Genomic DNA, 22,285 nt, shown 5'->3' with positions numbered 1-22,285 from the left:
ATAGCCGAGCAAACCCCCAGATCGGAAGAAAATCATAGCGCTCTCTGCTCACAATGCGATCCAACTGCTCATCGAGCTCTCGCAGATGCCAGCTAGATATCAAGCAGGTTTAATATTTGTTCATGTCAGGCAGAGCAGACGCAGAGTGGGGGTGGGGGGGTCAAGAAGAAGAGACAGTGAGAAGGGAGTGCACGGAGCAGCAGCCAGTAACACACATACCTATTTTACTTTTCTTCTTTATGTTTTTAATATATTTCTTATTTAAATTCAGCTTTTAAGCTTTTTTTTACAGTGATCAAGAATATAATAAAAAAATAGTACTCGTCCATCTCCTGGTCCTCATAGGAGTACCCGTCTCCGACGAGTACTCCGATGAGGACCAGGAGAGGATCCTCTCAGGAGATAGCGGTTCTTGACCGTAATGTCGTTGAGACCGCGATAGTCAATATAGGGGCGAAGCGACTTGTCCTTCTTCTCCACGAAGAAGAAGCCAGCCCCCGCCGGGGATGAGGAGGGACGGATGATGATGTCCGCCGCCAGGGCCTCGTTAATATAGGTGTCAATGGCCTCTCTCTCCGGGGCGGACAGGGAGTACAGGCGGCCTCTGGGGGGGCTGGAGCCGGGCTGGAGGTCGATGGCAATATCGTATGGCCTGTGCGGGGGAAGTCGCCTTGGCCTTGCTGAAGACCTCCCTGAAGTCAAGGTACTCGGCAGGGACCCCCAACATGTCGGGTGCGGAGCTGGAGCTGGTGGGTGGCTGAGGTGTGGATTGCTTCAGGCAGACCTGATGGCACGCAGGACTCCATCCCAGAATAGCCCCTTTGGTCCAGTCGAGGTGTGGAATGTGACGCCGGAGCCAGGGGAACCTCAGGAGGAGAGGGTGACGAGGTGAGTGCAGGATGCAGAACTGTATCGTCTCGTGGTGGTTGCCGGACAGGAGCATGCGGATGGGCACCATCTGATGGGTGACTGTCCCCAGGAGGCGGCCATCCAGGGCAGTGGCAGGAGCCAGAGAAGGCAGGACAACTCGACCAACACCCAGCTGCCGTGCTAGGTTATCGTCGATGATTTTAACTTCGGAACCAGAGTCAATAAGTATGGCGAGGGAATGTGAGCATTGGGGCAGCAGCAGCTGAGCCTGACACAGGGGGCGTAGGTTGAAGGAGGGTTTGGAGGTGTGGCTCACTAGGACCTCCTCCCTCACTGGCGAGCCCGGCCTTTTACCGGACACCCGGAGATTTAGTGTCCAGCTGGACCGCAGTAGAGACAAAGGTTCCCCACCCGGCGTCTCTCCTTCTCCTCCGGGGTGAGGCTGGCCCGGCCAACCTGCATGGGAGGGGCCTTCCACATGGGTTGATGGGCCGGAAGAGCTGGCGGCCCGGAGGAACCTGGGAGACGGGTTGCTGGGCGGCGCTCCACTTGCCTCCTCTCTTGCTGCCGGGCCTGGATGCGTCGGTCGATACGGGAAGCAAGCTCAATGATGCCATCGAGAGAGGTGGGCAGGTCATGGGAAACTAGCTCTTCCTTCACGTACTTGGCTAATCCCATCAGGAATGCGTCAATCTGGGCTGCGGGGTTCCACTCGCTCAGTCGAGCCTGGGTATGGAAGTCGATTGCGTAATCCACCACGGAGCGGGACCCTTGACTGAGCCCCAGGAGACCACCAGCAGCATCGGGACCCCGTGATGTCACCCCGAACACCTTGCGGAGTTCGGCGGCGAAGGCATGGAAGGAGGAGCAGGCTGGTGTGCGTCGTTCCCACTCGGCCGTTCCCCACAGCCGAGCGCGGCCCGTCAGGTGATTTACCGCGAACGCCACCCTGGCATCCTCGGTGGCGAAGGTGTGGGGCTGCAGAGCGAAGAGGATGGAACAGTTTGTGATGAACGGACTACAGCCGTCTGCGTCTCCGGCGTAGCGTTCTGGAACCCCCACCCGGGGCTCCAGGGGGTACCCAGGCTGGGCCGGTACTGGTGGAGGTGGGTCCGGGGAAGCGGGCGGGAGGATGAACTGACCGAGAGTGATGGCGAGCTGGACCTGGGCGGCTAGCGTGGCGAGCCCTTGCTCCTGGCTAGCCGCTGCTAGCCGAGTGTCCGCTGAGGTGGAGGCTAGGACAGCCTCTTGGTGTTGGAGCTGTGACTCCACCCTTCCCAGGCGTGCCAGCAACTCGGGGTTGTGTGCTGGGTCCATTGTTGGCCAGATTGTACTGTACCGGGTGTGGTTTGGCTTCTCATGTGTGTTTTCGTGACAGACCCCAAGACAAGAGGACCCGACAAACCCGTCAGGGATTCCTCCTGGTGAAAGATCTGGTAATGTGTGACCCCCTGTCGCCGATCAGTCATAGTAGTGTAAAACCACAAATACGTCAAGATTCCTGATCACAAGACTGAAAGTTGTGTAGTGTTCCTATGACATAACATAATGACTCTTTAAAAAAAAAAATTTGAGTTTTGGTTAGTTGACATTTTAAAAATGACACCTGCCAATTTTACGTCCTGCTTTCCCTATCAATGTTTTCTCCAAACGGAAAAGATGGAACCTTGCAGCTAGTAAAAGAACGCCACATATTATCCATAGGACACCTAACGGTGATAAGTGAAGCAGATTCTCACCAACAAGAGGATACATAATGGCATACAGCAAACGCGAACATAGACAATGATCAAATCCATAAAGAAAAATTGGGCATGATTTTGTTTGAAAATTAGTTTTTGTGGTTTGAAGAACATTAACTGTAATGTTGCGGCACAACACCTCATTGAATACAAAGTGTCTGAAAGCACTGAACGCCTAGGCTACCCACATATTTTAAAGGAGTGTAGGACCTGAAAAGAAGTCTCACAATTTATAACACAACATTATTGGACTGCTTAATTATTAAAAACAAATTAAGTTCTTCAAAAAAGCCCCCCAAGCACGATTTTTTTTTGTAGATTAAAAAAAAAAAAAAAAAAAAAAAAAAAAAAAATTATATATATATATATATATATATATATATATAGATTTATTAGCTTAATTAGAGTTGAATTGGCGCTGCTACCTCTCGTATGCAATTATTCTGTAAATGTAACAAAATCTCTATGTAGTATTGCCCCCCAACGGATTGGACTGTGCACTCAATCTTGAAGGAAAAGAAAAAAAATGGAAGGGACTTTTTGCCTGTGCCGGCTCATTCATGTTTGTACGACAGTAGAATAGGAACTGCTATCGACCGCTTTGTGTTCGTATGTGACTTGTCGTGTTGTTACCAAAAGCTACGAAAGCTACAGAAAATGGAGGGATTTATTTTTTCCAAAAATAATGTTTTTTTTAACTAGACAGGGGAAAACAGAGAATAAGATTGAGCTGAGAAGGGAAAATAAGAAATACAAATAAAGTAAGGCTCAGACTTTTATATTGGGGCATTCAATGACAGCCCTGTTTGGGAGAAGTATGAATTACTCCTGGAGCATTTTTGTGGCAGATGGCTGGAAAGGATTAAATCCTTGAACCTTTCTCTGCTTCTCTGCAGTGGGTACCGTGGCACAGTGCATTGCACTGCTGCCTTACAGCAAGAAGGTCCTGGATTTGATTCCCACCTGAGGCGCTGTTGGCACCGTGCTCCGGTGGGAGCACGGTGCCAACAGCGATTAGGGTCCTTTCTGTGTGAAGTGTGCATGTTCTCCCTGTGCTCACATAGGGATTCCTCCATGTAACATCAGTGAGGACCCCCACCAAAAACATGCAGAACATCATCGTCTGACCAGCGACAGACATTTGTAACTGGTCCCTGGGCGCGTCACTGTATGCTGCCTCCCAGAGGAAGGACAAGTCAACATTGGGTCAAAAGCAGATATCTCATTTCATCGGCTACCATATGAAGTGTGTGTTGGTTGCCGTGAGTGCTTGTGGTGTGTGTGACAAATAAAGAGCTTTCTGAGGGCCCAGCAGGGCTGTGTCCTTATGCACAAAAAATATTCTTAAAAAATTTGAGTTTGGCAAGGCACCCAAAGGTGAGAGTCAACACAATTGTTTCATTCCCATAACAGAAAAAGGATTTCTAGAGTGCAACCATCAAGATCAAATCATTTTGCTTTGCATTTTAAGGACTATTTCATCAGTTGAAATAAAGGCTAAATAAATAAACTGCCTTTCAGTTAATTGAAAAATATGTTGGAACTAAGCTTTCATACTTAAAGAATTTCAGTTATTCTTTCAAGTTGTTATCTATCACACTGTTTGCTCTGTGTGTTTTGGGTCGGACCTATGACTTTCTATGCCTTGCCATTTTTCAACCCAGGTCTTGTAAAAATGTTGGTTCCCTATCGCAGGGACTGCGCTCTATTACTCATGGGACTGATTGTCAGATCGAGTAATCCAATCAAAACGCTCTGCATTCACACCTAAAAGGCAGAGGAAGTGACAGCGCTAGGCTTCCCGAGTTCCATCCAGGAGGAACCAGGGTGGGGGATATGTTTCAGGCCGAAACAGAGTCAGACCTGGACGAGGAGCAGAGCCCCTCCAGCCGAACTCCAGCCTGACTTCAGCCCCTACAAGGCTGCTGGAGGCCGAGCTCCTGGAGTCTTCCCAGTGCGCGGCCAGAAAGCTGGGTCTCCCCACCACAGCAGTCCCGTACACGGCTGTGTTGATGGTGGATGGGTAGTTCTATGCCGGATCCCCCCACCAGGAAGCTCCAACAATTCCTCTCTTCCGCAAGGTCCATGGGGAGCTGGCGAAGGGTTTGAGGCCTACCACCACGTGGACCAGGCCCGGGAGCTAGGATACCTGATACCCTAGGATACCTGTTGGAAGGATCCCTGGCTGGCTGCCTCCCCCCGGGGAGGGCTTGGGTTTGAGGAAGAAGCCTGTGCTCCAGACCAAGGCGGCCAGACAGCTGGCGATGGTGGCTGAAAGGGCCTACTTGCCGTCGGGGCAGGCGGACCGCCACCATTGACACACAGGCCCTACTCCAACGCTTCCAGGCCAAGCTGCTGGCGGAGCCTGCTGGCTCGGCCTCAGTTGATGAGGGAATCCTGGTGGAGCTGCGGAAAACCACAGACCCTTCCTTCCGCCTCACCCAATGCGCGGCCCAAGCTATCAGGTATAGCATGGGAGCCTGCGTGGCCCTGAACCGGTCCCTCTAGTTGGGCCTAACCAAACTTCAGAGCGCTCAGAGGAAGCAGAAGCCATGGGGCTGGACCCGGAATGCCTTCTGCCCCACAAGGTCACATGGTGCATACAACTCGTGGGTGGAGGTGATAGAGTGGTCACGCATCCTAACGCTTCTTTCACCCAAAGGTCATTACCATTCCGTTTCAGAGTCAGTTCATTAGGATGGAGGATGGATTAGGATAGGATGGAGAGATAGCAGGCTTCTCTCCATCGCCTTTTGAGTCAGAGGAAGAGGAGAGGCTTAACATTTCGTGCCCGGTTCAGGCGCTGCGCTGTTAAATGGACCTCACTTGGACTGCGCCCAAGCAAAAGGTCGCTGTCCAAGGAGCAGTTTGCTCATTGGCTGGTGGGAACCATAGACGTGACCTACAGGAGCCTGTCATTCGGGGGGGTGCAGCATCTCAGAGCTCCCCACACACACACATTTGTGCGCTTTTGCATGTTGGCTTTTACTAGTTCTGCGCTGCCACATGACATTTGGCGTACAGACCTGAGTATGCAGATGTTACAGAAAGTATCCCATAGCTTTTTTCCTCATACACCCACTCACATGTCTGGGACAGACACGCCAGTGCGGGGTTCGTCGACCTCCTGCAGATGATCACCATACTATCCCGTGATGGTATACAGTCTAATAGATTGCAGTCCCTGCAATAGGGAACGTCTGGCTTGCGTAGACAACCACGGTTCCCTGAGGGGGGAGCAGATCTATTACTGCGCTGCGGTAAGGTGCACTTCCAAGCCACTCAGCAGTGCAAAGAGGAGGAAGCGTAAGTCGAGCCGCAATATATACCTGCGCAGGCGGGATGGAAGTGCTGCGTTGTCACTTCCTCTGCCTTTCAGGTGTGAATGCAGAGCGTTTCGATTGGATTAGGTGATCTGACAATCAGTCCCATGAGAAATAAATCTGATCCCTCCTCAGGGAACCGTGGTTACCTACGCAACCGAGACATTACCATCATCAGCATCTCACTGTGCTTAAATGCAGTCTAATGGATCAATGGCTCAAGTCTTAAAAGCAAAAATGTTCATTCAGAAGCTCATAATATAGTCAACATAAGATATGCCACATGACTGTTATTCAGAACGTCTTAAAAATTACACAAAGACACAAGTGATAAGATTCTCCCGTTTTTGTTCCAAAGAATGGGGTTTGATTCTGTGATCATGTACTCAAACAAATAATTTAACCAATTCTTAAGTTCCTGTTTCATGTTGATCTGAGTTTCATGAAAAGGGTCTTTGAAATTGGGGATCTGACCATTATCGAAACTTGTCATTTCAGTATTTGTATGAGTGTTAAATACTGTATCTATGAGCTCCAAAGAGTGAGTACTAAATACTTGTGTACTTCATTAATGTTAAAATAAAATTGTTTTTTTATATACTGTTACAATATGTGTAAATGTGGAAGACTTGTGAAATGGCTGTTTTATATAAAAAGCTAACATAATGTCCTTAGAATTCCACGTGTATTTTGTCAAAATCATCAACATAAATGTCTGCAGCTGACTATTTTTTCCTGCAATCTGTGCGACATGAGTGTGGGCCACTCGTTGGAGGAAAAAATCCTTTATTACAGCACACATCTTCATTTTAAAATGTCATTTCAATTTTCATTGTGGGAGCGGAAAAGGAACATTTAAAAAAGGGAACATATTAAACTCCTTAGATGTAGCGCTAAAGTAGTTTCTGTGTGTGTGTGTGTGTGTCTGTGTGTGTGTGGATGTTGGCCCCGCGATGAAGGACATCTCTCCATTTGAGGCGATTGCTTTTCTTTCCCTGAGGCTGTAACCTGTCTATGACTGACATCTCTACTCACTCATTGAGATGGCAATGCAGCTAGAGGCTGAGTCTGTCAGATCCTCATCACTTTGACAAACTGAGGTAGGAGAGCGTGATCCTGCTTCGATTTTGGTATGTGTCTTTGACGTAAGAGAGAAAAATAGTGAAATCAAACTCAATGTAATTTATTGACAGTACCCGTATTTCTTCAAATAGTGTTTGGGGCTTTTATTTACCTAAACTGTCGTCTGGGTGCCGTGCTCCTCAAAAATAAATACATCTAAAATAAACTTGCGTTCTTGGTTTTGATCTGAGACACAGGAACAACCGGGACACACAGTGTATCAGAAATCACTCTCCAGTGATTTCAGGGCGGAACGTCCCTTAGTTGCATTTCAAATGTTCATACAAGTAGAAACTAACGAAAACAAATAGGTCTAAAATAAAACACAGTTAACTGGGAACATGTGAACCGCATGGCATGAGGGATGCTGCAGTGCAGCGCTAGAGAAGAAAAAAAACCACACACACTGATTCACCCTTGTTTACCGGTTTTTATTTGAGTACTGGTTTATATCTGTTTTTATAGTTGTCAGAACGAGAGAAAGACATAAGTCAAAGTTCGGCTCAAGGTGGAGGTACACTTAAAAAGAAGTAGAAGTTTTTTACCAAAATGACGTGTTCAGAACAAGATAAGAAGAAATTGACGGTGATCTGGGTTATTGCTGTGTTCTCTGCGCAAGCCCTGTGGGTGGAGATACGCTTACAAAGACATGAGAACAAAAGACGCTAGAACCGCTGGAGAGAATGTCTCAGAACACCGTCGGCAGGATACTCAATAAGAACTAAGTAACAATTCTGCAGTGAAAGAAGCATGAACTTGACAGAGAGAGGAGTTGGCTGTGGCTTTGCTTTATATAAATATGAAGATAAAATAAAATAAAAAATCGTGAAATGAAGCTCAATGTCATTTATTGACAGCACTCACATTTCCTCAAATAGTGATCAGGGCTTTTATTTACCTCAACTGCCGTCTGGGTGCTGTGCTCCTCAAAATAACTACATCTAAAATAAATAGAGAATCTGTCGGACCCTGCTCGCTTTGACAAACTGAGGTATAGAGCGTGATCCTGCTTTGATTTTGGTACGCTTCTTTGATGTAAGAGAGATCCCCCTCACGTCACCCCCAAGATCAGAGGCATTAGTGGTGCGAATTGAACAACAAGGTGCTTACCCAAAGGTGTTTAGTACCCATGGTGCGAAACACAAGTTGTAAGAGCCAAAGCTGTGCCCTCTGCGAGTGCAAAGCCGAGGAGTTTTTTTTACATCTACGGAAAGTCGGAAACTAAAGGTGGAGGTGCTGTTCACTTCGAAAGAAGTAGAAGTGTGGACCTAAAAGACATCTTCAGAACAAGATAAGAATAAATTGACGCGGTGGTCTGGGTTCTTGCAGTGTTCTCTGTGAAAGCCCCTGAAGCAGCATGTACGCTTAAAAAGACGTGAGAACAAAAGACATTAGAACCACCGGAGAACATGTCCCGGAACACCGTCAGCAGGATACTCAATAAGAACTCAATAAGAACTCGGCGGTGAAAGAAGCGCAAACTTGACAGCAAGAGAAGGAGGCTATATAAAAAATAGTGAAATCAAATTCAATGTCATTTATTGACAGTATCCCCGTTTCCTCAAATAGTGATTGGGGCTTTTATTTACCTAAACTGTCGTCTGGGTGCCGTGCTCCTCAAAAATGAATACATCTAAAATAAACTTGTATTCTTTGTTGTTCAGAGACACAGGAACGGTCGGGACACACAGTGGACCAGAAATCCCTTTCCCCATTATGCAATCCACTGTCCTGATCCGAGACGGAACGTCCCTTAGTTTAAAATGTTTTTAGTAGAAATAGAAACTAATTAAAATTCTTTCTTCTTTCTTCTTCTTTCGGCTGCTCCCGTTAGGGGTCGCCACAGCGGATCATCTGCCTCCAATACCTTCTGTTCTGCGCGGCTTCCTCCCTTACACCAACCACCTGCATGTCCTCCCTCACCACATCCATAAACCTTCTCTTTGGCCTTCCCCTTTTTGAAACTAACGAAAATAATAGATCTAAAATAAAAACACAGTTAAACCAGAACACAGGAACCGCACAGTTGAGGAGCGCTTGAGGAGAAAAAAGACACACACACAATGACTCAGATTCAGCCCTGTTTTAGCCTGTTTGGTCAAAAACTTCTACTTCTTTTTAAGTGTACCTCCACCTTGAGGCGAAGTTTGTCTTTCGTCTTTCCCTCGTGATATATATATATATATATATATATATATATATATATATATATATATAAAGGAAAACTGCTCCTACTGCTACTGTAGTTAACACTAATCAGAACAACTGTCACACTCATCGCTGCTAGTTATATGAAATGGCTGGATTTTGAGATTCCTACTGATTAACATTGAGTAGGAAACATCATGTCATAGTTTTCATGTACACAGACCTCCTATTAAAATTTCTGTGATACCATGCGTATTTAATTGAGTTCATAACTAATAATCATGACAACAGATCAAAGGACCGGCTTTTCTTGTACCAACACTGAAAAGGGGAATACTACTCTTCAGAACTCGGCACACCTTACTGCTGAAATACACTTCAAAGAGTCTTCAAGTCCCCCTGGACGATTTTAAAGTTGAAATTGCTGGTATCTAAAAACTTTGATTGTTTTAACCAATCTGCGTTGCGTGAACTGTGATTCTGTAATGTGTGATTTATTAAGCTGCAGTTTGTTGCTCATGGAAAATCAATTTTAATCTGAATGAGACAACCTGATTAGATAAAGGCATTTATCACCTAGGTGCACTTGCACTTCTGAGGGACTGCCAACCATGCTCTTTTATGCTGCTAAGCTTTGACACGACAGCAAAATCCTGTTACCTACATCATATGGGAAGCTTCATTTGTGCAACATGAGAACCAAAAACATCTCCTGCATTTACATACTGATAGTTTGTGTGTTATAGTTTGTGAATTTCCAAAGTGCATTAACTTCAAGGAAGCCCTTGCACTCAAAGCTTGCAAAATGATGGGTAGGTCTGAGGTGGCTTTACATCATCGTGAATCATCATCATGAAAGCGAATGTAAGCGCGCGAGGAGCACTGCGCGCATGGGAGGCAGTGACAGAAATAGCAGCAATGCTGCGTGTTGCTCTCAACAAGTGGAAACACAAGTGACCTAATTAGCAATCCGCAAACCCAGGCAGCCGCCTGAAAACCCCCGCAGGCCGGCGCACACCAACAAGCACCCCACCACCCTGAGAAGCGTGATTTCAACTTCTTTAATTTTAACACTGTGATGAACTGAAGGAATCGCAGTGCATCAGCCCCTCGCATGCCTTTCAAAAAAATGATATATAGTATCTGCCGCCCGCCGCACACAAATCTCAGTGTGCAATGGGGAAATTGGGTGCAGTGGGAGCACAAATTCTAGTTTCATATATCTTACATGTCCTAAACAATCTGATATCGATTTATCTTTTGTATATATCTACACAACGACCGCGCCGGCCTCACATCCAACCCTGGTGACAGGTGTTTGCCTTTGACGTCGTGGAAGGTTCAGCTAGCTACATACTTGCCTCAGGCGCGAGAGATCGCTTGACGCAAACGCTGTCACCAGGGGGCGGCGCCATGGCGCGTGGGGCACACCTCCGAGATTTTGTTAACTTGGAGTGAGGGGTGCCATGGGGCGTTTCCCTGGAAATGCATTGGAAGCGATCAGTGAGATCAGTGTTTTGCTGTTTTATTTCTGATATGTTGGACAAAATTTATCCAAGCAGCAAAAGTCAGATGTGAACTTCCAAGTCCACCAATTACTTTTTGACGCAGAGACAAAATACTATACGCAAACAGCTCACTCAGGTTTGGTGATTTTATTGTAAATGAACAGGGTCATTGCAAAGTTCACTTTACAAATAAAAGGTAATGTTTTTGTTAGTGTCTCTGTGCAGTTTCTTTTAAGAGTCTTGAACGGAACAAAACGGTTCAGTAGGTTTCTCTAATGAAATTCTGAGCAGGACATAACTTCAATCCCCCTCTCCTGTCTCTGCCGCGCCCCGCCCACGCGAAGATATAACCGGGGCTTTACTGTTGGCCCTCCGCTGAACATAACAGTACACGACCTTTTTGTTTTGCCTCTTATTCAGTGGGACGGCTGGAAGACCCTCGTACCGCGTTGCCATCATCACCCGTTTCCAACTTAACACATTCAAACATGAGAAGACTGAAGCTGCATCCAAAATGGCAAACCGCTCAGTTGTGTTTTTAGTATGTCCGAAACCACAGTATGCTCACATAGTACCATATTGACCCGAATACAAGACGGCCCTGATTATAAGATGACCCCTCCCCCCCCTTTTTCAAGATTCATTTGGGAAAAATAATTTTTGAAGACCAAATCTTTTAAAGACCAAAGCTTTTAAAAAGAAAATAATTTCATTTGAAAATAATGATTACGAAGCATGCAGTCGATTGATAAACGTAATGCGGAACCAAATTTCACAAACACGGGTTCCACCCGTGTAAACTTAAGCTACGGAACCAAATTTCAGCCGTTAGCTACCTAGCAGCCTGCAACCTGCTAAGCTAAGCTCAAGCTGATTGGCATCTGACTAGGTCAGTCACACTGTGGCATGTGCAAATGAGTCCGACACACAGGAGCTAGAGGACTAACCAGCTTCTTTCAAATCAGCAGTTTGGGAAAATTTGGGGTTCCCAGTGACCTACGATAACAATAGAGAGCGACTGGTGGATCGGTGTGACGGTGTGTCAGAGTTGTTCGACAGCTGTAGGATATGTGTGCGGAAACAAATTGAAACACTCCTCCCAATGCACAAGTTTTATTTTTTATTATTTTGCCGTATATGTTGACATTTAAAAGTCCAGATCCCCAATATAGGAAGACGTTCAGATGTATTTCATATTTCCAGGAAAAAAAAAACCCTGTCTTGTATTCGGGTCAACACGGCATGTGAGAAGTACCAGGACACATTTAATCGGGTGAAAAACCGTAGTATGCAAACATTGAACACTGCACTGGCAAGAGTATCCCATAAAGCATTGTGAGGGCAAGACGGCGGTAAAAGTTTCTATGCTGTTTCATCAATCCTCAGCACGCTGAAAGGAGGCGAAGAAGCTATGTGACGACGTAGTACGTCCGAGAAGCCATCGTTCTTTTTTGAACATGTAGTGTACTGTGCAGTGCATTGTACGCCACTCCAGACATTGAATGAGTTTTCTTCCACAGTGATAGGCTGGCAATGGCATCTACACAGTCGGTAAGGGAGGGGGGGGCTGTGTAGCCTTTGTACGCAGATGTTCCTCCTAAATCTATGCTGATCTTAACCTATTTTTAACTGAGTTCAGGGAAATGTAGCATGTTACATTTTATTTTAGGGCGGGTGGGATCACTCACAGTGTGATATAGGTCCACAGCATTTGAGGAAGTTTGTAAAAAATTTGTAAAGTAAAAACCTAGAGTGCTTGGTCCAATATGAAACTGAACACAGCCATATGCTGTAGTTCTAATGCAGTGTATGCTGGAATGCTGGAATTTTATTTCTTAAATTTATTCCTAATAATCCCCCAGCACTGTTCGGGAACGTTCCACAATGGCGACCGAGCACTCAGACCGAAGGTCCCGGCCCTTTCATGGCAGACTGGCTAAGGAAGGCTTTATCTCTCTTTCAGTGACTGCAGGTGAATGCCGGTGTTACAAATCACACAGGCTGCTGGTCGTTTGGCTTCACTAGCTATCGGGGCAAGGGAGGGGGGCCCAGGGGAGGGGGTGACAAGCCTGGAGATAAGTCGGAAGTGAGATTCTGTATTGATCCTATAAAAAAAACACCTCTGAGCAATAGATTGTTGTAACATCTATAATTCATCCCAACAGAAAACACATCGAGCACATTACAAACGTTGAGGTTTGCACCTCTTCCTTTTGTGTGTATAATCTGTGTGTGTTTGTGCCAGAGAGAGAGAGAGAGAGAGAGAGAGAGGGCAAGAAAAACAAAAATAGATAGAAAACAAAGAAATGAGAAAAGAGATGTAGCGTGTTTGTGTGTTTTGATCCAGGCCCGTAACGTCTCCATAGTGTAATGTTGCCTTGCAGTTACTTGTGAATTATTAAAAGGGGGCCTGTTCACACACACTCCTCTCTCCTCACAGCACACACACACACACACACACACACACACACACACACACACACACACACACACACACACACACACACACACACACACACACACACACACACACACACACACACACACACATACACACACTTTTGGCCATCTCTCTCTCTCTTTCTCAGTCATATGCACACAAAAACACACATTTGTACATAGTAGGGGTGCAGTGGATCACAAAAGTCGCAGTTCAGATCGTATCACAGTTTGAATCAGGGAGTGTATCATTTTTGGGATCAGCAAAAAAAAATAATAATAAATAATAATAATAATAATAATAATAATAATAATAATAATAATAATAACAACAACTATAAATAACTACTGTGGTGGATGGTGGTGGCTTGCCCACACACTCAGTGTCACACATGTCATGACATGTTCCATCTGCTCCTGGCTAATTCCACCTAGCCTCAGATCTACAATAAATTGTGCAACCCCCTCGTCGTCTGTGTCTCTGTGCCGGGGGTCCCTGCAAACGCCACTTGGCCAACAAATATAACTTTGCTTTTATTCTGTAAAACACTTAGAGTGAGGAACTTCATTAATTTAAGTTCCTCACTCTAAGTGTTTTAAATGAAATGGTCGTAAATGGTCTTAAATGAAAGACATTAAAGATGTCCAATGTTTACATAAAATCATAAATGAATAGATAAACGATTCAACACTCAATTGTTCAATTAAAGTGCGATATGAGGCACGCTTGATACCTTCTTCCTTTAAACACGGTAGTGAATTAAAAAAATTATAAGATCCATCCCCAGTAACTGAATTTAATTGAAACAATTTTAAACAGAAATCAATTCCAGAATTGGTTCAGAATTAAGCCAGTTACAGTTGATTTTGTAGAGAAGTCTGCATCTCTCAATACACATTGTATTTGTTTACTAGTGGATCTTGACTGCTCCAATATGGCTGACACAGACGCATAGTGGTGACATACAGCAGCAGCCAATGAGGTATCTATTTCTATATCTATGATCCCTCCCCTAGCTTCCGCTGTATCCACAGCTCATTCACGATATGTTGTAAAGTAGCAGCAACATAGGTACCGTAACGCAATCATTGCGCTTTCGAATAAAGCACAGCACAAATCTGTCTTGTCTATTACTTTCACTCCAACTCTGCATCGAGATTAAGGGAATTATTACTTTAAAAAGTAACCGCGCAGTAAAACTGTATTTAGCGATGTTAAATTTTGCAATTAATCCGCGGTTCACATGCGTGCTGAACCGTGGGGGCGACCTGTACGGACCACAGATCAACTACATTCCGTTATACCACTAGTACATAGTAAGTAATGTATACATGGCACCCAGATATCAAATTGTGTCTTCCAATTGATGCCGCATAATGACCAAACATATATCTGGCTCTTACCTCAGGCCAAAAGTGTGAGACTGCTCATAATTGAACAGCGAGTGAATCTTCACATCCAAATCCACAGTGATCAACCTGTCAATCAAGTCCTGTGGAGAGAGAGAGAGGGAGAGAGAGAGAGAGAGAGAGAGAGAGAGAGAGAGAGAGAGAGAGACAGTGGGTGACAGAGGGTGTCAGAGAGAGAGGGACGGAGGGGAGATAATTAAAGAGAGAGAGCGAGACAGAAACAGAGATCGACAGAGACAAAGAGAGAGCGCAAAAGTGACTGACGTAGTGAATTAAAACAGCTATGGTGTAGAATGAATGTGGCGTAGAGAATAACAATGAGCTGGTAAATTGCTACACTGGCAGTGTGTGATGCTTTGGGGAGGGCTTCCGCCTGGTTCTATGCTCTATCGGTGAGAGTTGGCAGAATGACAAAAAAAAAAGTTGAATACAAGAAAAGTGCAAAGATGCCCTCCAGTGGCAGCTGAACACATTGCAATAGGAGGAGAGGACGTGACGGCTTGATGAGGGAATCCACAACGATGTTACAGATGAACATCAAATACCCGCCCTCGGAAAAAAACAAAGACAGATTTGCTCCAAAAGGAAGTGATAGCCACTCCACCACTACCTCCACTCTGACTCCCACTACTGTACAATCCAGCATTTTCAGCAATAAAATTATGGAAAATATTTGATAATTCAACTTGACAATAAAGAGACCTAATGGGATAAAAAATAAATATAATCCATGAGGAGACTGCGTTGGATTTGAACATTTGGCAGTATGCACTCACCACTAAGGTGGTGGGAATCTCTCGCAGAGAGTAGTCGGCCTTGTTGGGGAGAGGCTGCGAGCCCAGCAGCTCCCATAGGGACTGTGGAGAGGACAGGAGGTTGACTAGCGACAGGAACGACTGTTACAAGAGGGAGGGAAGAGAGAGAAAGATGGAGAGATGGAAAAGGGGAGTGAAAGGAGACCCCCAGTCAGACACGTTTGTCATCAATCTATTTGAACGAGAGCTTTTACCGGAGGATCCTGTTAAGTAGCGAGCGTCAATATATGGACTTCCATACACCATACATGTACCTTGAGGCAGCTCCTATCTATGGGGTCCATGGGTGTAGATTTGGGGCGGGCCGCCCTGAGGTCCTCCCTGCTGCACTCAAGAGCCGACCACAGCTCAACCACTAGTGCCTGGACGTAACCTGTGAACAGAGAGGGAAAGGGAATTAAAGGATAGCTGTACCATTTTTCCAACTCAGGCCTTGTCGGTTCCCATCATGTTTCAGGACTGGGTCGAAATAATGGTAAAGCTAGCTAAGGTATAAGAAATGAAATGTGATTGTTTGTGATTAATTCGATATCGCGACATTCTATACCATGCAATCATGTACAAAGTAACAGGAATACTGAGGAACCAACGATAACTACTGTATGTTCTGCCGAGATAGTAGATAGATAGATAAAAAGAAGAATATGGCAATATATATGGAAAACATACAATCAACCTAACAGTTAACTTTACCCAATGAAAATTTTCAAGAAATCTGCCAATATACACTGAACCTGACAAACAACAGACATGACCGAAAAAAAAATGAAAATAAAAGGTTATGTCAAAAAATGAATTATATAGAATAACTTGTGAAATAAACTGTGAAGCAGACAGATGCAAGTACAATAAACCCAACATTAAATATAACCCTTTATAGTTTGTACCTTTATTGCCAAACTGTGTATAATGTGTGTGTGTGTGTGTGTGTGTGTGTGTGTGTGTATGTGTGTGTGTGTGTGTGTACCTGAATGAAGCAGGGCAACTGCGCCTGGAGCTGTCGCAGCCACCTGTGTGACCATCATCCCATATCCAAACTTCTCACTGCGGCTCACCTGCTTAAGATACACGAACACACACACACACACACACACACACACACACACACACACACACACACACACACACACACACACACACACACACACACACACACACACACACACACACACACACACACACACACACACACTTCCAGCATCTGAAACGATACTGTTGTGGAATGGTAAATAGATTTAACGAGTGAAGCTCTTGACTAATTACGCCACAACGTTGCTTAACTAAAAATAAATCAACTACAATGACATTCCGACCAAAATCAAAAAGAAAAAAAAAAAAAAAAAAAAATGCACTCCGAGAGATAACAACGGCGGTCGATTACAGCGTCGAGGGAAGGGGCCAGGGTTGAGGGAGTACATGAGTGTCACACTTCCCGCCGTCTTTTGTTCCCAGTCTTTGAGAAGAGAACCTTGGTTGATCCGTACGATTCGTATCAAGGCCTACAGGAAATGCTTTGCATCCAATTAGGATGATGTGTTTAGTTACTGCAACAGACGGTTCCATCAGATTATGTAAACATTGTTTGCCCGCAACAATAGAAATGACAATGCCAAATTAAAGCAACCTGGAGGTAATTAGCCTTTTGATCAAAGGTGACTACGGCGATAACAGATAACCAGTAGCAATGCAATTAATGGGGTTAGAATATTGCCTTGAAAAAATGGAAGTGCAACTCTGACACAGTGTCGCGTGGAGTTCTTCCATTTCTTTTGGACTGATTCCTTTTGAATGGCTAGACCGGTGTGTGGATACTACCTTCAGCTTCTTAGTGAAGCGGGAGAACATGTAGGAGACACAGTCATTGAAGGCTCCGGTCTGCTGTAGGAGCAGCAGGCCCTTCGGGGTTGCAGCAAAGTGGAGCAGGCTGTCCAACAGAGTCTCCTCCCAGATCGCCCTGTTAAGGAGAGGAGACGACTCACTATCTGTATACAAACACAGCTGTGGCCGAAAATACTGGTATCCTTGCAACCCCCCCAAAAAAAGCAGCGCAGTTTTTTTCTGAAAAAGCACCTTTTGGTATTGCAAGGGAACCAGAAAAGGCAAAAATAAATAAATACTGGATGTTGGCATATTCCACACAGAGCTCCTAAAATGGCCGAGACAATATCATTGGCACCTTTTAGAAGTTGGTGGTAGAAGGTGGCAGGTGATTCTCCATTTTGAATGAAGAAAAATACTCATTCCCCTAATTATCAGCACAAAGAATCGAACATCAGACCTGTGTGTTGTTTCACAGCTCAAGCTGTGGGCTTCTGTAATAGATGTACTGTTTTGCAATACAACACCAACCATAATAACAACATTTTCCAAAATACACAGTGGGGGCACAGCATGCCAGGGATGCCAAGCCTCATTATCCGGGCAGCAACCTGAGACTGTGGTGGCCGTCAGAACTATGAGGTGGTTTCAGCCATACAACTTTCTTTGCCCTTAAATCATTTTTACTTGGTGAATGTGAAAGAAGGATTTGGGTTCGATAGATGCAATCTCTGAATTGCAATGAAAGAAGAGGCACATGATTCAAATGTATATTTAATACAACACAGACAATTAATAGTATTTTAGAATTATAGAATCCAGAACCGTGATTGTGGCGCCGCCCCTTGCGGCCGCCTGCGCGGGCACCTTGTGTGGATTACGCACATTTTAGTATTTTTGGAGCTTATAGAGCTTATTGTGTGTAATCACCGTGTGTAATGACATTTCACTGCATATATGTATGTATGACCGTATGAATATGTACAGTATGTGACAAATAATCTCTTGAACTTGGACTTTAAGGGATTAAGTTGTGTTTAGGATGATCTTTCATATTAAGGAAGAGTAATGTGTTTTTCCATCTCAAAATGACCATATCTCAGATATCGCATATCTTCCAGATTGCATCATGAAAAAGGAATAAGAAAATTATCAAAACAATAAATGTAGTTTCTAGAGTAGCAGGTGCACCGCCTGGGCCAAGTGAGAGAGATTGTTGCTGTTTGAAGTGTAATGGCTTAAAAGGCCACCATCAGCCAGTTCCTCCCGCCATTTTTCTCCAAACGTGAAATGGGAGTGCAGGAGTAATCTAATGTCACGCATTAGCAACACAACCGCCATCAGTGATAAACAGCGCAGATTCTAACCAACACGAGGCTACTAGGGAGCAGCAGCTATGGAGAGAGAAAGTTAATATAACAACTACGTTATCAAAGGTCTTTTCTAGACATATAGATGACTCACTAAATAACCTCGTCATCAAAAAGCTACAGTCACTCAGTTTCACGGCAAGAGGTCGTGCAAGCTTGGACATAAGTGGCTTTTTGCCAAATAGCATTGACACTAGAGGTCGAAATAATTAACTTTGGGTGCAAAAATCAGTAACTACAGAATTCCTTTATTGCAGCAGGAATGCAAAAAAAAACCAGACAAAATCAATAGCTCTAAATTTGTAACAAAAACCAGAGATGGCCTCTCATACTGCTGGGCCTCTGCAAACCATGACATGTGAATTCATTTGTCTTCACATAATTATTTGTGCATTGTGTGTGTGTGTGTGTGTGTGTGTGTGTGTGTGTGTGTGTGTGTGTGTGTGTGTGTGTGTGTGTGTGTGTGTGTGTGTGTGTGTGTGTGTGTGTGTGTGTGTGTCAGAGTTTCCGTTAGAAAGATTGGTGCCGGTCAACATGTCCTGGAAGATGTCAACGTCCTGGACAAATGGGAGACATCCCGGTTAAATATTATCTGTGTTTAGTTAGCTTAAAAACAATTGATAAGCAGTTTATATAAAGACTGAAATTATGAAAGCGTTTTGAATACTCAAAATAAAATAAGTTGCGTCAGTTAAGGCCATTTTAAAAATACATAAATGAATATTACGACTTTAAATCAAATAATTTCCATTTGTGAAAATAAGTAACAAGTACAGATGCTTTAATCAACATTTCACCTGAATAACATTTTGATAAAATCCGAAACAAAATAAATATGCCAAGTAGGTCCAAATAAATAATAAAGTTTGTGGTGTTGTCCGTCTTCGTCAGCATGCGTCATCGACATATTTTACAACACAATGAATATTTACCGTCTGCTTTGGGTCGGAACTTAAATATCCAAAAAAATAACAAACTATGGATGTACGTGTCCCTCAATGATACATCATCTTTCTGCTTCTCCTCAGAGTTTTGAACGCTGCACTCTGTCTCCGCTGTGTGTGTGTGTGTGTGTGTGTGTATGTGTGTGTGTGTGTGTGTGTGTGTGTGTGTGTGTGTGTGTGGTTACAAGTGCAACCTGAAGGCAGTGCTTATTTCTATATTGACAAACAGGATTGGTTAGAGGTGAAAGGTCAGCTTTAGATCATCCAAATTGATTGGCTTTCCATTGGAACTCGGAAATGAACGGAGCTGTGGACTTTCTATCGAAATGATCAAGTTTATTTTATTTTGACATTGAGGGAAAAAAAATGACGATTGTTATCGTTATTGTTTTATCACCCAGCACTAATTCAAATTGTGCTTAGAGGGAATTATTTTCACCGGACATAATGACCGGAGAGATTTAAATATGTCGGACTTCAAGAGATTTTCCCGGTCAAAAACTGGCAATTACCGGATAATGGAAACTCTGGTGTGTGTGTGTGTGTGTGTGTGTGTGTGTGTGTGTGTGTGTGTGTGTGTGTGTGTGTGTGTGTGTGTGTGTGTGTGTGTGTGTGTGTGTGTGTGTGTGTGTGTGTGTATGTGTGTGTGTGTGTGTATAAAGTCTTACAAGCGCTGCATTTCCAGCGAGGATTTCCCTGTGCTGTCTCCAGGGACTGGTGTGGGAACACTCTCTGACGTGGAACAAGTCTGGAGAAAAAAAACAACCCAAAAACAAAAGAAATAAAGCCAGTTTAGGGTTTGAGCAGGCATCCACAAGGAGTGAAAGACAGAAAGACAAAGTGAATTTGATAAAAGTTGAAGGTAGTTGTGGTCAGTAAACTGTTGATCTGGATGAACATTCACAAAAAAGCCCAGCACCCTCACATGAAAGAATACTCCCACCACCTCATTTCACTGCATACTGTATATGTATGAACGTATGTATATGTATGTGACAAATAAACCTCTTGAATCTTGAATCTTGAAGTAAAGAAAAAAAAATTCTATCCATCTGAAGAAGGCATACTTTCAAGAAAATCCTTTCACCATCATAGAGCAAAGATAAGTGTAAACCCCGATGTTGGAGAAAAAAAATAAAAATTTTAAACGTTGTAGTTTTTGCAGATAGTGTAATCCACCCCAGATAGACCACTTCATGGATCCCCACTTTAATCATTTGCGATATACTTTTCCTCTGATGCGGATGTATATTGTACTTTTGTATCCAATTTACAGCATTATCCCTGCAGAAAGTGGCGCCTGCTGTGTCCATTGATGAAAGGAGGTCTGGTGTCAGGACACCGGGTCATGTAAAAATGTTGGTCTGCGTCTCAAGTCCCACTGGTGAGTGAGTGGCACACTGATCAGAGGATGAAAAGTGCCAGGATAAATTCAGGTTTAACGTTGAAAAGCCGCCGACACGTCACAAGAATCAAGCGCTGTATTTAACACGTAGTAGAGCGGTCGTTGAGCGTAGACCCAAATATAGGTTATTCAAATAGTGTTTGTGTTGTTTACCTGGATTTAAAAATATACCTTATCCGAAAATAGATCCCATTTACGTTTGTTCAAACTCATTAAAGAGGATTATTTTGGTGGTGATGATAACCCAATACCTTACTCAACACATTTTACAATTCCTCAAAGGGATCTATTATGCAAAACTCACTTTTTCTTGTGCACATACAGTACATTGGGTCTCTGACTGGCCTACTAACACGCACTGTGAAACAAGACAACCCCGTCAGTTTTTTGTGAGCTGTCAGTTCAAAAAACGTGTGGTTCAGGAATTTTAAAATGTGCTGCGTAAGGTATTGGGTTGTCATCACCACCAAAATAATCCTCTTTAATGAGTTTGAACGAACGTAAATGGGATCTATTTTAGGATAAGAAGCCGTTCAGCTTTGCTGCCCTAATACAAGTCACCAAGGGTATTATTCTAATTAGAACCGCACTCCATCTAAGTAACTCCACCTGCAGCTGGAGTGCAACTGGACCCACGAGCATCAAAACTAAGGGCTAAGCATGGGAAGTGCTCTGTTGTTGGCTACAGAGACCAGCACAAATGTTTTAAAAGAAAGAGGAATTAATACCAACTGTCCGTGACAATGGAAGTGTAACGATAGAAATCTAAGTATTTGCTGTGTGTTTCTTTTGCTGCAACGCGCGAGCCACTCAGCGTTTCTACAAAGAAAACCATGTATTGATTTCATTTTCCAAGATTCCATAATTGAATGAAACAAAAAAAGCCCTGAGCCCCACCGTATCCCGCGCTGCACCAAGCTCCACGCTGCTCCAGACACCGCGGTGGAAGTCAGAACTAACTTTTAAATGAGGTCTTGTAGATCTAATATGAGTGAAGATTCAGCAACTGGATTGCCTTTTTCTCACCTCAAATGTATTTAGAAACGGATTTAAGTGTAGTGATAAGGTGAAATCGGTGAAGGCTTACCCAGCCAATGAAACCCCTTAAAAAACTTCTCATGACAGAACTTTTGAGTCTTGCTTTTGTATTCTGATGAATAGTGCGTTGAAAGGCTAGCATCTAAGCGTGTGATTAGTAGCCTCTCTCAGTCCATGCTGATCCCAAAATTGTGCACCCACAAAAACGGAGGGGAAAAAAGAATTCAGATGGAGACATATTAACAACACCTGAAATACCTTCCTTATTATTAAATAATAATTCAACAATTTAGCATATTTGACACTAGTGGGAGGTAAATACACACTCATAAG

The 22,285-nt window shown here is 44.1% G+C and overlaps 1 protein-coding gene across 1 annotated transcript in view; it reads right to left on the bottom strand.

The window, feature by feature from the left end:
* Window positions 1-22,285, bottom strand: part of tbc1d32 (TBC1 domain family, member 32) — a gene marked incomplete at its 5' end in the record, with an annotated part of 84,280 nt that overhangs the window by 39,280 nt on the left and 22,715 nt on the right. Inside the window, 6 exons of the mRNA XM_080021513.1 lie at window positions 14,557-14,645; window positions 15,339-15,458; window positions 15,632-15,750; window positions 16,345-16,432; window positions 17,193-17,331; window positions 20,178-20,257. Coding sequence (XP_079877639.1) covers window positions 14,557-14,645; window positions 15,339-15,458; window positions 15,632-15,750; window positions 16,345-16,432; window positions 17,193-17,331; window positions 20,178-20,257 — 635 coding nt within the window. The remainder of the gene's footprint in view (window positions 1-14,556; window positions 14,646-15,338; window positions 15,459-15,631; window positions 15,751-16,344; window positions 16,433-17,192; window positions 17,332-20,177; window positions 20,258-22,285) is intronic.

The sequence above is a fragment of the Zeus faber genome, assembly GCF_960531495.2.
Source record: "Zeus faber genome assembly, chromosome: 2".
Taxonomy (NCBI): domain Eukaryota; kingdom Metazoa; phylum Chordata; class Actinopteri; order Zeiformes; family Zeidae; genus Zeus; species Zeus faber.
Note: the sequence above shows the minus strand (reverse complement) of the source record. Positions and strands in the feature narration are given on the sequence as shown.